Raw genomic sequence first — 13,662 nt, forward strand, 5'->3', positions numbered from 1 at the left:
CATTTGACTTTTGAATTTCAAAAGAACGGAATGGTGTTGCTTTCTAAAATAATATAACTAGAAGGTAATTTGGGTTGAAAATTAAAACAAAGTTTTAACTTGACGAAGTGAATTGGGAAGGAAAGGAAATTAAAGGATCATCCATCCTTCCATTTCAAATTCCGCCCGAATTCATCCAATGTTTAAACCCTTTTTTTAATTTATTCATTTTAATTATTTTTCCCCAGTCTCCCCCGCCTTGACTCTGACTCTGCCTCTGACCCCGAGGTCCCATAGTTCCCTGTCTTCTTTTCCTTCTACCTTTCCGCCAGTACGTCTTGGATGGAGAGCTAAGAAAGTATATATTTTAAGAAACGTCGTCACTTCGTAGCATACATCTTCGTCTCTTCGAATTTTTTTCTTCCCATACTTTCTTCGTTTAGAAAAAAGAGATGAGAATAGAAATGAAATAGACAAAGACATATATTAGGAAAATAATAGAAAAAACACAGAACTTTTTGGGGGGGGGGGGTATTCACACATATTAAATATTTAACATAGAAAAGAAGTGAGTTTAATAAGAGATATACAATAAATGATACGGTAAAAAGAATATCGCAGGAAGATGGTTGTAAGAGCAGGAGCAGAACTAGTCGTGAAGAGTAAGTCTAGCTCATTAGGTACTTTTGCTTTTGCTTTTTTTACCGACTCCACCTCGAGAAATCCAGATTCTGGAAGATGTTGTCCTCGGCAGCCGCGTTCCAGTCAGTGTCGAAATCCGTCCGGACATAAGCACGCGGCTGTCCGTCTTCGGAAAATAGTGGTCGCGTGTTGCGCCGGAGCACCGGGTAGGCTCCTTCAACATTAGCATCTGCGCCTTGCTGAGCCCGGGCACCAGTGACGCGTTCACGCAGCCTTTTGATCTCCCGAAGTCGATTGCCCCAAGATGACACATGCTCCCCGCCATAGCGATTCCACACAAGCGAGAACACAGATGCGTTCAACGCAAGGATGCGAACGAAGGAAGGCAGGCTCTTTCCGGATATGACTTTCGGTATGGCGGCTGGTGACAGTTCTGGGAAGCCAGGTTTGCTCATCACCTTCACATGGTAGTAGTACTTGTTGTAATCAGGCGCATCTTCGGGGTTGGCCGCGGCGGAATCGTCGGTAGCAATACGACAAACTGGGCTGATAACGATGTTGACGAAGTTGAATTGAGACGGGATCGTCTCGAAATCGAAAGCCAAGTTTGATCTGTTGAAGATGATGTTGACGAAGTCGTTACCAATATGACGCTTTTTGTTGACGCAGGCAGGATCGGCCTCGAGATCAGTAGGCATCATCGTCGCCACATGGTATACAATCTCCGTCACACGGTCCCGCCATGCGTATGTATATTCCCCATCGATATCCGGGTGAAGACCCTGGGTGTTAAACTGGGCGCCTCTCAGCTGGACCTTCGTGCCAAGACCGGTCAAAAAGTGCTCATAGTCGGGGCTGCCTGCGGTATTGGCGAGAATCTCAGCCTCTGAGGTTTGATTGTTGTCAATGTAAACGACTCCAATTTTATGCCCATCGACAAAATCAATCCTATCGAATGAGTTAAGGGCTCGGCGGGTCATATCATCATCTGGTAGTGGTATAGGCTGCATCACCGTAGGCGTGGGGAACGCAGTCGTTGTCATCTGAAGCATGACATGACTCGGGAGGATGTTAGTGCGTGCGGATGCGTCTGAAAGTGTATGAGCATCATGTGTCGGAGGGACCTGATGTGGAAGGACTGGGGCTGTTCGCTGCTGATATACTGCGTGTGTCGTTCCGGAGGCTTGTCGTTTTGTAATCTGAGTCAAACCAGACACTGTAGCAGTCTCTATTGTGACAATGCTCATCCCAACGATCCATGATTTCTTCACTACTGGGCCATCTGACGGCGAAGGGGGGAATGTCTCGAAAGGAATGGTATCTCCTAGGTCTGAAAACGTCACTCTCTGCATAAAGTCGATGAAGACTTGGCTCTGTTCCTCGACCACCTCTCTACCATGTTCGTCGGTGAAAATTAAACGGCTTGTGATCCAATTCACATGCTTCGCCCGGTCTTGAAGTTTGAGAGACAGGAACCAGAAAACCATGACGTGATACGTCAGACTATAGACGTATTTGGATAGGTCTTCGTGTCGAGATGTATCAGAGGTTTCAGCCTGCGGTGACGCAAGTTCTCGTAAACCGCCACTGAGCCTCGCCGAAGATACAGAGCTGTTGCGTGAGGTGGGCGACTCGGACAATTTATGCCGCTGCTCCCTGGAAGTCTGCAAGAACCGGATGCAAATACCAAAGACAGTGCGGATCTCCTCCTCTCGAAGATTTATGTAGACTTCAGGGAGCCGTGCAAGGAGAGCTAGAAACTCCAAAATATGGACCGCAATATGCGACATCGTAATGACCTTCGACATCTTATCAAGAATAGCGTTCAGCGACTTGGTTACCGAAAGTGGAATCTCGTGGCAGCAGACGGAAAGGGAGTGGATGCACCCGCGGGATGTTCCATCCCACGATCCGATAATGCCCAGCGTAAACGCACGGACGAGATCATCCTCTTCACTTTTAGCAAAGTATTCATGGTAGCTGATTAGCATAGCTAGAGAGTCGAAGATGCAGACAGCGACGTCCGCCTTTTTGACACCGGTCGAGCCCGGAGGCTCGTGGAAAGTTTCGTTTTTGATTTGGTCGCATAAGACACTGCGTAGCAGCTTTATTTGGGGTATGGCATTGTTAAAGAAGTCTCTGTTGCTCAGTTGGGGCCCAAGGTGTGCAAGGACGTAGCTATAGATGTCCCAATCCGCTTCACGCTGCAGAAGGGCAATTATGGTCTCCAGCCACATGTTCACTTTCAGCGCAGTCCTCGGGTCGGCTTCCAGCTCAGAAGCTTGTGACATAGCCGGCGTGACATAGGCATAGACATAGGGACTGGAAGGCGGGGGCGGTTCTTCCGGCAGGCCTTTAGGGCCAGCATACGTCCAAGCCGGAGGCGTCCATTTCAACGTGCGGAACTGAGAGCTCGTGCCACGCACAGTTGACTTGGATAGAGGAGTAGTAGATTGTTCCTTCATGGACAGCCTGCCTGCATGGGCAAGAAGCGCCTCATCAGTCTTGGAGCTACGTTCACTTGAAGCGTCTTCGGCAGTGGCATGTTGCTTGGATCCAACATCAACTGTCCGACACAGAACGGCTACCAAAAATTCATTCTCGGAAGCTGAAATAACCATGATCGAGCCTGAGGAATCACAGCGGAGCCTGAAAAGGAGTTTAAGTGCAGTTAATCGAGAGTCTGTAGGCCTTTCCGAAGCTCGTACGATGTCCATGAGAGCCTCGAACGCTGACACGGTCTTCGTCGAGGAGACGTTCAAGGAGCGGAGGAAGATCTTCACGAGTCCAGTGGAACAGACGTTTGACAAAGACGGCTCCAGGTTATTTGCAGAGGAAGTTCGCCGTGAACCGGGCTGTGAGGGAGGCTCGGCCGCAGGTATGCCATCCCTATTCTTGTCCTTATTCATCGGAGAGCGAAGTTTGTCCAGCAGAAACCTGAACGTATCGTCGTCACTAGTGATCGCAATATCGACGACAAATGAAACCAAAGAATCCAGATACATCAGGTCATGCTCGTCGGAAAAGTCCCGGAGGAGATCCTCCAGAAGGCCTTCGCTCTTAAATAGCATCAAAGATTCGGAGCTAGAGAAGGCATCTTTCAACGTGTCTAGGGCCAGGATACGAATATCTGACACCTTATCACGAGATTGAAGAAAAGCTCGAATCAGCTTCCTCGAATGCGTGACCCAGTCAGGATTCTCGCTGAAGCAGAATTTTTCCGCTTTCAACAAATCCAGAATCAACTTCGCCTCTGAAGGCTCAAGGTATTGATGGATTTCCATGAGAAAACGTCCAGCTTCTAGCTTCTGCTCGCGACTCAGTCTGTCCCACAAAGCTTCAAGAGAAGCAGCTATCCGCGTGACATGGGCTAGGATATTGGAACGCACTTCGTCTAGAGTGCTACTCCTATGTTGGGGCGGTTGTGAATTAGGAGAGACCGGACTGGGGATCTCCTCGGGTTTGTGGATGACCTTGCGAGAGCATAGAATCAGAAGATCAACGAAACCAGACCAATTTTCCTCCTCCAAAGTAACGTGGAGGAATTCACCATCCAGCATATTTAAGCACAACTCCAGAGTATCAGCATCGACACGAGCATCATCCTTCTTTAACGCTACCTGCAGAGACTCCACTAGCCGTTGGAATGAAAGCTGCGGCATCCTATCTTGGCCATAAGCACGAACGAGATCCGTGAAAACATAGATTGCTCCTCTAATGACGTTAAGGTTCCGGGAAGGATTTTCAGAAGCCTCCAGCAGGAAGGAGTGAAGGGTATCCACCATCTCTATCTGTCTCCGTGACTTCGCCAGATTACGAACCGCTCTCGAAGTGGGCCCAGACAGGGACTTGACAGAAGCATGGATACTGCATAACACTTCAAGCAGCCCGACAAAACTTGCATCAGGCACGTCCGCGGAAAGGATGATGGCGTCAAATACAGCAAGGGAGTTCTTTATGTCTGCAACGACGCTTGTCCTCTTGCATATGGTGAAAACTTGAGCGAGAAGAGTGTCGATATCTTCATCGGTTGGAGGACTGCGCTGCAGTGTAATTATGTCGACCGCAAACTGAAACAGGCTGCTCAGGTGCGTTTCATCGTGATCAAGACCAGTTTGCTGTGGCAACTTTCCTTTCCTTGCTTTCGAGCGTGCTACAGAAATGCATTCGTACAGTGGCACCATGCATGATGAGACGATGGGCAAAATCGACGAACTTGTGAAGTCAAGTTTTCTGCCATGATCGGATAATGAGATCAATGAATTGACACGCGCAGGTATGACATCGGGTGCAGACGGGCGAGAGATTGACTCAAAAAACGAGTGTCGGGCGGCCGGAGGGAGATCTGGTCGGTTGGCAACCGCTTCCATCAGCTTCGAGCCACTCCTTCGAGCTTCTACTGAGTTGTCATCGTGGATGAGATATTCGCCAGCCTCCCAGAGCGCGACTGACTGCTCAGGGGTGAACCACTGGAGCGACCTAGACGTATTTTCGGCTTCATCAACAGCGACAGCTAAGTTTTGTTTCTGTTCAAGGTTCCTGAGGGATACCTCAAAGTCCGGTGCACTGGGAGTATCCGACGAGTTGGAGATGATGCTGCCACGATGCATTGACTCGAAGCCAAAAGTAACTCGACTGCCTCTTCGGCTGTCGATCCCGTGGGTCGGAGTTTCTGGGCTGCCGTCTTGATGCACTGGGGACTGCGACTTCTGACGGCCGGTGGCTAGTGTCTTGAAAACGTCGGCGAAGCTCGAGGTGGACGGTTTATGCTGTGGCGGGGGAACATCGTCAGAAGACATGCGCCCCGGTGGACGTGGACTCTGTAGAGAAGGATACTCCGGCGCTAAAGAGACTAGATATCTGTGCGCTCCCAGGAGACAGAAGTTAGCCACATACGCTGGTCCAAAGTGGATATTCAGCAACGTAAATTACATTAGTAGTTCGATACGCGACTTAGCGGAAGCTGGGACCAACAGGGATAAGGAAAAGAATATGTGGAATAGCAAGAGGCCGCAAACGTCACAAGGAAAGGAAGGATCAGTACCATTGACTGCTAAGCACATCAAATTGTTCGTTGGCAGAACAACTTTGATGTGGTTCGATTGTGATTATCGCGGTTGAGGGGCAACGTCAGAGGACGGTCAAAGGAGCCGGGTTCCCACAAAAAAATTCGGGAGACGTCCAACAGGGAGCCAAGGAGGATCACCACTGGCTGAAAAGGGGTGCAGAAGAAGGCTGATGCCCAGGAACAGCTTTGTCGAAGGAGGATGAGTTGGTGATGGCTATCATTGATTCATATCTGGGGAACCTTGGCGGCAGGGATCCGCCCAGCGCTCCGCCCGAAGCGACGCCGGGATGTGCGGGCTGCGTTTCTCCGAGCTCAAATTTGCATGTCACGTGACCGGCAGAAACACCCCGCCGCTAGTGCTCACCGCCCGGGCGTCGCAAAGCAGCCCGCCAAACAAACTGCCAGACCGGGAATCAAGCTACCTCAAGTTCTCAACGGTCTTCGCCTGGGCCTTGAACACAAAGGCACGTCCAAGAAGTTGTCTCGACGCTCCGGACACGATCAGCCCGCCGATTAACTCTCTTGTCTTTTTGTTTCAATCCCTCCTTCAGACCATATTTTCCTTCCCTCTTTTCGTTCTGGTCACGTACACCACCGTCCCAACATGGCTGATGGTCTGGGAACGGTTGCCCAGCTCCTTGAGCTAAGCTTGGATCCAAGGCGGAACAAGGAAGGTGAGTTGATCCCCTAAGACTGGGGGCGCAGTGATCTGACTCTGGTAGCGGAGCTCAATCTCCGACAGGAGGAGAAGAAGCCTGGCTATTCCCTGCTACTCCTCCAAATAACTGCCAACGCAAATACCCCCTACAACATTCGTCTTGCAAGCGCGCTATATTTCAAGAACTTTGTCAAGCGAAACTGGACGGATCCAGATGGGAACCATAAGCTTCCGGCCGATGAAGTCGCTACGATCAAGCGGGAATTGATCAGCTTGATGATCTCCGTCCCCCCAGGGATACAGACTCAGCTAGGAGAGGCAGTCAGTGTCATTGCGGACAGTGACTTCTGGGAGCGATGGGACACGCTCGTAGACGTACGCCTATCCTTTATTCAAGCAAATAGGCTCTATCACTGACTATCTCTCAAGGACCTGGTTTCGAGACTCGACCCGATGAACCCAGCAGTCAACAACGGTGTGTTGCAGGTTGCGCACTCGATCTTCAAGAGATGGAGACCGTTGTTTCGTTCAGATGAGCTATACATAGAGATTAACCATGTCCTGGGGAAGTTCGGGAACCCATACCTGGCTCTCTTCGAGGTAGTCACCTCAGTTAAGCTCTCTACGAGTCGTACGCTGATTGTGGTCTAGGGCTTGGACAATTACCTCGAGCAGAACAAGTCGGAAAAGGAGAAGCTCACGCAGGGCTTTACGCAGCTTAACCTGATGATCAAATTGTTTTTTGACTTGTCCTGCCACGACCTTCCTCCGATGTTCGAAGACCACTTGGCGGCGATAGCCACTCTCTTGTTGAAATATTTGACATACGACAATCAATTGCTTCATACCGATGACGACGCCGAATCTGGTCCTCTGGAATTTGTGAAGGCGGGGATTTTTGAGGTCTTGACCCTCTATTCGCAGAAGTACATTGACGTGTTCGGTCCCCATGTCGGACAGTTCGTCGGAAGTTCTTGGAACCTCTTGACTACCATCGGTCCAGAGACCAAATACGACATCCTGGTCAGCAGGGCCTTGCAGTTCCTGACAGCTACTGCGAAGATGCCCGAGCACGCGGCCACATTCCAAGACGAGGGCACTCTGACCCAGATCGTAGAGAAGGTCATTCTGCCGAATGTGAGCCTGCGGGATTCTGATGAGGAACTGTTTGAAGATGAACCTATTGAATTCATCCGACGAGATCTCGAGGGCTCAGACAGTGATACAAGACGACGAGCGGCTACAGATTTCCTCAGGTCATTGGCAGAAAGATTTGAAGAATCGGTCACCAAAGTTGTTTCTAAATACACTGAGCACTATCTTGCCGAGTATGCGAAAGATCCTGCATCAAATTGGAAATCGAAGGACACGGCAACTTATCTCTTCTCCGCAATTGCCGCCAAAGGTGTTGCGACGGCCAGTCATGGTGTTACGATCACCAACCGTCTGGTCAGCATAACCGATTACTTCTCGAAGCATCTTGCGGCAGACTTGGTTACCGAGGGCGGAATCCATCCGATCCTCAAGGTTGATGCTATCAAGTATCTCTATGTCTTCCGAAGCATAATTACGAAGGAACAATGGCAAGAGGTTCTTCCTCTGTTGGTGAAACACCTCGGTTCCTCTAACTACGTCGTCTACACGTACGCAGCGATTGCAGTTGAACGTGCTCTCTACATGACCGATGCTCAGGGCCAGCCAATAATCGCGCCCAGCATGATTGTCCCATTAGCCAAAGACCTACTGGAGCACATCTTTGGCCTGATTCAGAAGGATCCCGCTCCTCAGAAGATCCAAGAGAACGAATTCCTAATGAGATGCGTCATGAGAGTCTTGATCGTGATTAAGGAAGACGTCGTTCCCCATACGGACAGTGTCTTACAACACTTGATCAAGATTACGCAGATAATCAGCAGTAACCCAAGCAACCCGCGGTTCTACTATTACCACTTTGAGGCCATGGGTGCTTTCATTCGGTATGTGCTGATATTTTGTAATGTGAAGTCACTTGCTGACATGTCCTCAGATTCGCGGCCCGTGCAGACCCAGACAAGCTTGAGCAAGCTCTCTATCCCCCATTCGTTCAGGTTCTTCAAGGAGACGTTCAGGGTAAGCAGAGTAGATTGGAATTTTCTAAATGAAGCTAACCCTTGTGAAAGAATTTATGCCCTACGTTTTCCAGCTGTTTGCTGCCCTTCTTGAGGCAAACCCGTCGAGAACCCTGCCAAACTATTACCAAAACTTGATTCCCCCGATCCTCATGCCTGTCATGTGGGAGTCGAAAGGCAATGTTCCTGCTCTTGTCCGTCTCTTGTCATCCATAATCCCCCGTGGCGCGGAGCACATCATGCAGAACAACCAGATCGAACCTATTCTGGGCATTTTCCAGAAGCTCATTTCGACAAAGGCCAATGAGACCTACGGATTTGATCTCTTGGAGACTGTTGTTGCGAACTTCCCTCCGTAAGTGTCATTTCCCCCTGATAGGTTGATGTTCGAGGACTGAGACGTCGGTAGGACTGCATTGGAGCAATATTTCATCTCAATCATGCAGATCATCTTAACCCGTCTGCAACACTCCAAGACGGAGAACCTCACCCTCCGATTTGTCCGTTTCTACCACTTCATCTCCGCCCATGATGACAAAGGCTACAGTGCGGATTTCTTTATCCAGGTCACCGACAAAGTGCAAGCTGAGTACGTTGCCTCCTCCCCCCATACTCAAATTTGTAGTAGAATGCTAACTTGCAAAGACTTTTCACTCCTCTGTATCTTAATGTTATCCTCCCCGAATCCCAGAAGCTTGCTCGGCCCCTGGATCGCAAGACTGCTGTGATCTCGTTCACGAAGACGCTCTCGCATTCGGAAGCCTTTGCGAACAGATACAAGAAAGGATGGGGTTTCACCTGTCAGGCACTGCTTAAGCTCTTGGAGCTCCCTCCTCTTCCTGCTGCCAAGGATGACATCATCACCGAGCATGACGTTGAGGACATGGCGTTTGGGGTTGGATTTACTCAGCTGAACACTGTCCGGCCTCCCGTGAGAGATCCATGGCCAGACACCGGAGCCGACCTCAAGGAATGGGTTGGAAAATACCTCAAGGAAGCGGACGCGAAACACGGTGGACGCATCGCTGGTTTCGTACAGGAGCGGCTGAATGACGAGGCGAAGGCGGTTTTGGTCAGCTACATGAAATAAGGGCGTCGTATCTAGAGAGAATGGGGGTCAGTCTTATGGAGCCAGGATTCTATACGGTATGGATAATGATTATAAATGTTGTGTGTACTTGAAAAGTTAAAGAGAAAAAAAATTTCCTCTTTCTTTCATGTTCTTTTCTGTCATCCAGCATAAGGGCAAAGTCCTGCAATCGCAGCATCCCTTACATGTCCAGGCAGGCAGTGTGGACCTACCATGCTGCTCTTATTGAGATTGATAACATAATAATCAATTATTCACTGTCTGGACCTGGTTCGAATCTGATTCATGACACTATGATACATTTCAATGCAATCCGGAGTTGGTGTCCATATACAATCCAGAAGTTTTCAACAAACAAAAATCCGCCCATTTCAGAAAGACCTCAAAAACTCCATCAACTTCCTGTCCCCGTGACATCCCCCTTCCCAGTTCTGACCTGTGAAACCTCAATCCCCTGCTGCTGCTGCGACTCCTGCTCTTCCTCTTCCTCTCCCTCAACATCTTCCTCATCCTCCTGCTGCTCCTGCTCTTGATCCTTCTGCTTCTTCTCCTCCTCCAACGCCCGATACTTTCTCCGACTCTTCTTCGCCCTGCTAGCCTTCTTCTTCCTTGCCCTCTCGGCCTTGATCGCGGCGCGGCTCTGGTCCCCCTTCTCCAGGGCCTCGACCTTCTCGGCCAGGATCTCGCGGGCGATCTTCTGGTTCTGGGAGCGGGAGCGGGTCGCTTGGCATTTTACGACGATTCCGGTGGGTTTGTGGATTAGTTGGACGGCGGAGTTGGTTTTGTTCTGTTGTTCGTTTGATGGGATGATTGTTAGTTGGGATGGGAAATAGAAAAACACGTGATGTTGTAGAAGAAAGAAAGGAAGGAAAATGGTGGGTTTGGGATGGGGTTTCTTCATCCGGGTCTAGTGGTGTTGGTGTGCATAGAATGAAATGCACAAATCCAAACTGTAGAAAGTGTAGAAATGGGTATCATAGACGAAAGAAGAAACATGTTTGGTACAAACAGATAGACAGGGAAACAAAATTACTAAAAATCATAACAATGCAAGAGCACATTAAAGAACAAAAGTCAAAAAGGAAAAAAAAATAAATAGACCAGGATCAAAACCAGATCAAACAAATGCGATGGGGAAGTCCGTACAATCTTCTGCCCTCCGGGCCCGGACCCTTTCAGGTAGGACCCTTCGATATCATCATCATTGAGCTTCGGGCGAGGTGGCAACGGCTTTGCCGCCGCAGGTGTCGACAGGGAAAACGCCCTGATAGAATTATATGCAAACCCGTCGCTGCTGCTGCTTATCGCCCTCGTCAACGGGCCATTTCGGATGCAGCGGAGCATCTCTGTCTTCGCAATTGCAGCCGATGTGGCGGTGCGGCTTCAGCACGGCGGGGTTCTGCTACATCGAGGACTGGATGGTGCCGCAGAGCTCAATTGATCGTCCCAATTGGGTTCAGCGCTGGCGCTCGAGGCCGTAGAGTCCAGTTTCGTTGGTCGATTTGATAGCCACGGTTGCTGGTATGACTATGGACATTGTTGGCTTCAGATCGGGATGTTCGACTCGGGTCGGATTCTTGGCACTCGTTAAGCGGGATCCCTTGGAACCTGTCTATGCCGTGCCTTTTGGCACAGCGCATACATGCACACATGGCCCTGCAAGGCTCTGTATCAATGACTGTACTCGAAAGGGATTATTTGCGTTGTAGTGTCTCGGTAGATTGTCATCATTTCTGTTACTTGTTATTTGATATTGCATTATTGACCTATAGTTCGCTGACCGTATGTTCCTGAACCGGAAAGTAACAAAGCTTTGAGTTTTAACCTAAACGTTGTCTATTGAAGGCTGCTTTGACGCAAAATCCTGCGTACAGTCTACAGACAACCTGCATAATCCAGCAGCGACCCGCTGAAGCGGCACACGGTAGTACATACAACACCGTGGTGGAAGGTGATAGGATCATGTACCTTGGTGTTTTAAATGCTGTCCGCAACTACCAAGGATGAACCATCCCCGTGTGTCCAAAGCCAAGAGATGAGAGATAGCCATCTGCATATCACACAATCACGGACGTACGTCAGCCAGAGCACGGTGAGTCGTACAGAGCGGGGACGGGACCAAGAGGCACAGAGATGGGACCGAGCCCAACACGCCCAGCATGGATCTGGTGGAGACCATCGGTGGACCAACATCGCCCGCTGGTCGAGTCAGATTGGGCTGCGATCCTGCATCATGTTTCGAGTATCCGTCTCTGAGGCGCAGTCTGCGGATTCTCTGTCGCAGCGTATCTGAAACCGAAGGATCAGTAAGCTGTCCCGACGTCGAGTCGGGGAGGACACGCGGGCGGGAAGATCACGGAGACGAAGAGAAAGATGGAGCCGGAGATCGTGATGGAGCTGGGATGGAGATATGCCTCAAGCCTCAAGCCTCAAGCTGCACGGGGACGGTGGACAGCACAGCGCATGAGGCCCATCGCAGCTTCAGCCTTCATGGCCCGCTCGGCCGTCGATCCCCTCGATCCTCTGCATCGCTGTCCGTCGAAGCTTCCATCCGACCTGCTGTTCATCAAATAAAAGAAGGAAGAGCAAGCCTTCTTCAAGTTGTCTCTTGATTCTTCCACGCATGCTTGTGGCGCTCGCAGTCTCTTTGTTTTTGCACCTCAGAAAAGCCGACCATCAAACCCGCCTCTGCCCCTCCGTCCCTATTTGAGTCCATGCGGTGACAGACGATCAGAGATCAACGCTCAACACGGACACGCCCTAGGCAGCTCCTTTTTTTTTTCGATATCTCAGAAAAAAAAATACCCAACCTCTGAAACACGTTCTACCTAGGTACCTAATTGATTGCCAACTACTATACGCTCTTTTGTGATTCTACTTTCACGAGCTTATACGCTAATCGATCACTGTTGCAATCACTTTCGCGGAAAAACAGAAGCCTAGCCCTCCTTTCCCACCATGATGCTCTCCATCATTGCCTCCATCATTCGATGGCTTCGCCTGAAGGTCTACCAATACGAGGTCACATTCGCTATATACATGCTGACACCCACCGAGAAATTCATCTTCAGTATGTTGCTGTCCCCGCATCGTCCATTCGTTCGTTCCCCAGATCATGTGAAAGATAGGATCTTCACGGGGCACACACATCCATCCCTGTCCGCCCAAGACAAGCAATCCCAGGACTAACCACTGCTGCTTCATTCCTACAGATTCTCTCCTCATCACCCTCGTCACCCTGCTCTTCACGGCCGCCTACGTCTACCTCCCTGACCACGTCATGGCTATCGGCAGCCGCGCCTACTACTACTGGGCCGGTGACCGCCTTCTCGACGCGAACTACATCCAATCGGCGAGCTCTGTGCTGCGCAACAGCAGCAGCACCCCGAGCTTTGAGGTCGTGTACGAGACAGCCAGGGATGCGGCCGCGACAGCCACGAGGGGGATTGTCGCGGAGCTGTGAATGGGGGGCTAGATTACTCCATATTTGAACTCGAAACCTCCCACGCCCCCGGTTGGAATGTGACGAGGTCTAAGGGGTTGCGAGTCTGCGACACTCGATGCACGCTCTTCGTTCTTTCCCCCCCTTTTGCTCCGTGCGCAGTGCCGACATCGTGCACACATGATCACCTTCGTCCTGTTTGACTGAGCTGAGTGAGGCGCTTATTGGCGTTTGAGGTCTGCGGAATTGAGTTTTGAGCGGTTCGGATTGAATGAAGGACGGCGTATAAGTTATAAGTGATATTACGGGGAAGGGGGTTTCTCTTTTTTCCCTCCTTTTCTATTCTTATGGGGTTGATGCCATGCTGCACGGTTCAGTATCGTTTTTATCATTAGTATTGTTGTAAAAAGCGACTCGTCTGCCGCCGGTCAGTGAGACGGTCTGGCAGATTCGTTTCTTTTCTTTTCCAAGTTTGCAAGTTACAAGTTGTTCCTTTGTTGTCTCAGTTTTTTCTCCCTTATGACTTTGCATCCGGGGGTTTCGGTAATTACCCCGAAGAGAAGTGGTTGGAATATCGCTTTCTAGGTGGAAAGCTGCGCTCCAACGTCCCATCCTTCGTTTGCGGCTTTGACAGAATGAATTACTTGGGGCGTAGGTGCCACAGGTAGAAACCAT

At 50.1% G+C, this 13,662-nt stretch overlaps 4 protein-coding genes across 4 annotated transcripts; 2 read left to right on the forward strand and 2 right to left on the reverse strand.

The window, feature by feature from the left end:
- Positions 1 to 680: 680 nt before the first annotated feature.
- Positions 681 to 5,420, reverse strand: VTN00DRAFT_8768 (uncharacterized protein; the record flags this gene model as incomplete). Its single annotated transcript, XM_069435653.1, has 1 exon — positions 681 to 5,420. The coding sequence occupies one exon, from the start codon at positions 5,418 to 5,420 to the stop codon at positions 681 to 683; it is 4,740 nt and encodes a 1,579-aa protein (XP_069285578.1).
- Positions 5,421 to 6,293: 873 nt separating this feature from the next.
- VTN00DRAFT_8769 (uncharacterized protein) lies at positions 6,294 to 9,545 on the forward strand (the record flags this gene model as incomplete). Its single annotated transcript, XM_069435654.1, has 8 exons — positions 6,294 to 6,363; positions 6,412 to 6,722; positions 6,777 to 6,947; positions 6,999 to 8,323; positions 8,374 to 8,456; positions 8,507 to 8,810; positions 8,865 to 9,044; positions 9,101 to 9,545. 8 exons carry the CDS (start codon positions 6,294 to 6,296, stop codon positions 9,543 to 9,545), a joined length of 2,889 nt encoding a protein of 962 aa, XP_069285579.1.
- Positions 9,546 to 9,939: 394 nt separating this feature from the next.
- VTN00DRAFT_8770 (uncharacterized protein) lies at positions 9,940 to 10,889 on the reverse strand (the record flags this gene model as incomplete). Its single annotated transcript, XM_069435656.1, has 2 exons — positions 9,940 to 10,332; positions 10,692 to 10,889. 2 exons carry the CDS (start codon positions 10,887 to 10,889, stop codon positions 9,940 to 9,942), a joined length of 591 nt encoding a protein of 196 aa, XP_069285580.1.
- Positions 10,890 to 12,503: 1,614 nt separating this feature from the next.
- VTN00DRAFT_8771 (uncharacterized protein) lies at positions 12,504 to 13,008 on the forward strand (the record flags this gene model as incomplete). The annotated part of the gene is made up of 2 exons (XM_069435657.1): positions 12,504 to 12,615; positions 12,758 to 13,008. 2 exons carry the CDS (start codon positions 12,504 to 12,506, stop codon positions 13,006 to 13,008), a joined length of 363 nt encoding a protein of 120 aa, XP_069285581.1.
- Between the last annotated feature and the right edge of the window lie 654 nt (positions 13,009 to 13,662).

Source organism: Thermoascus crustaceus (assembly GCF_041956765.1).
Source record: "Thermoascus crustaceus strain CBS 181.67 unplaced genomic scaffold VTN00scaffold_6, whole genome shotgun sequence".
NCBI classification, from domain to species: domain Eukaryota; kingdom Fungi; phylum Ascomycota; class Eurotiomycetes; order Eurotiales; family Thermoascaceae; genus Thermoascus; species Thermoascus crustaceus.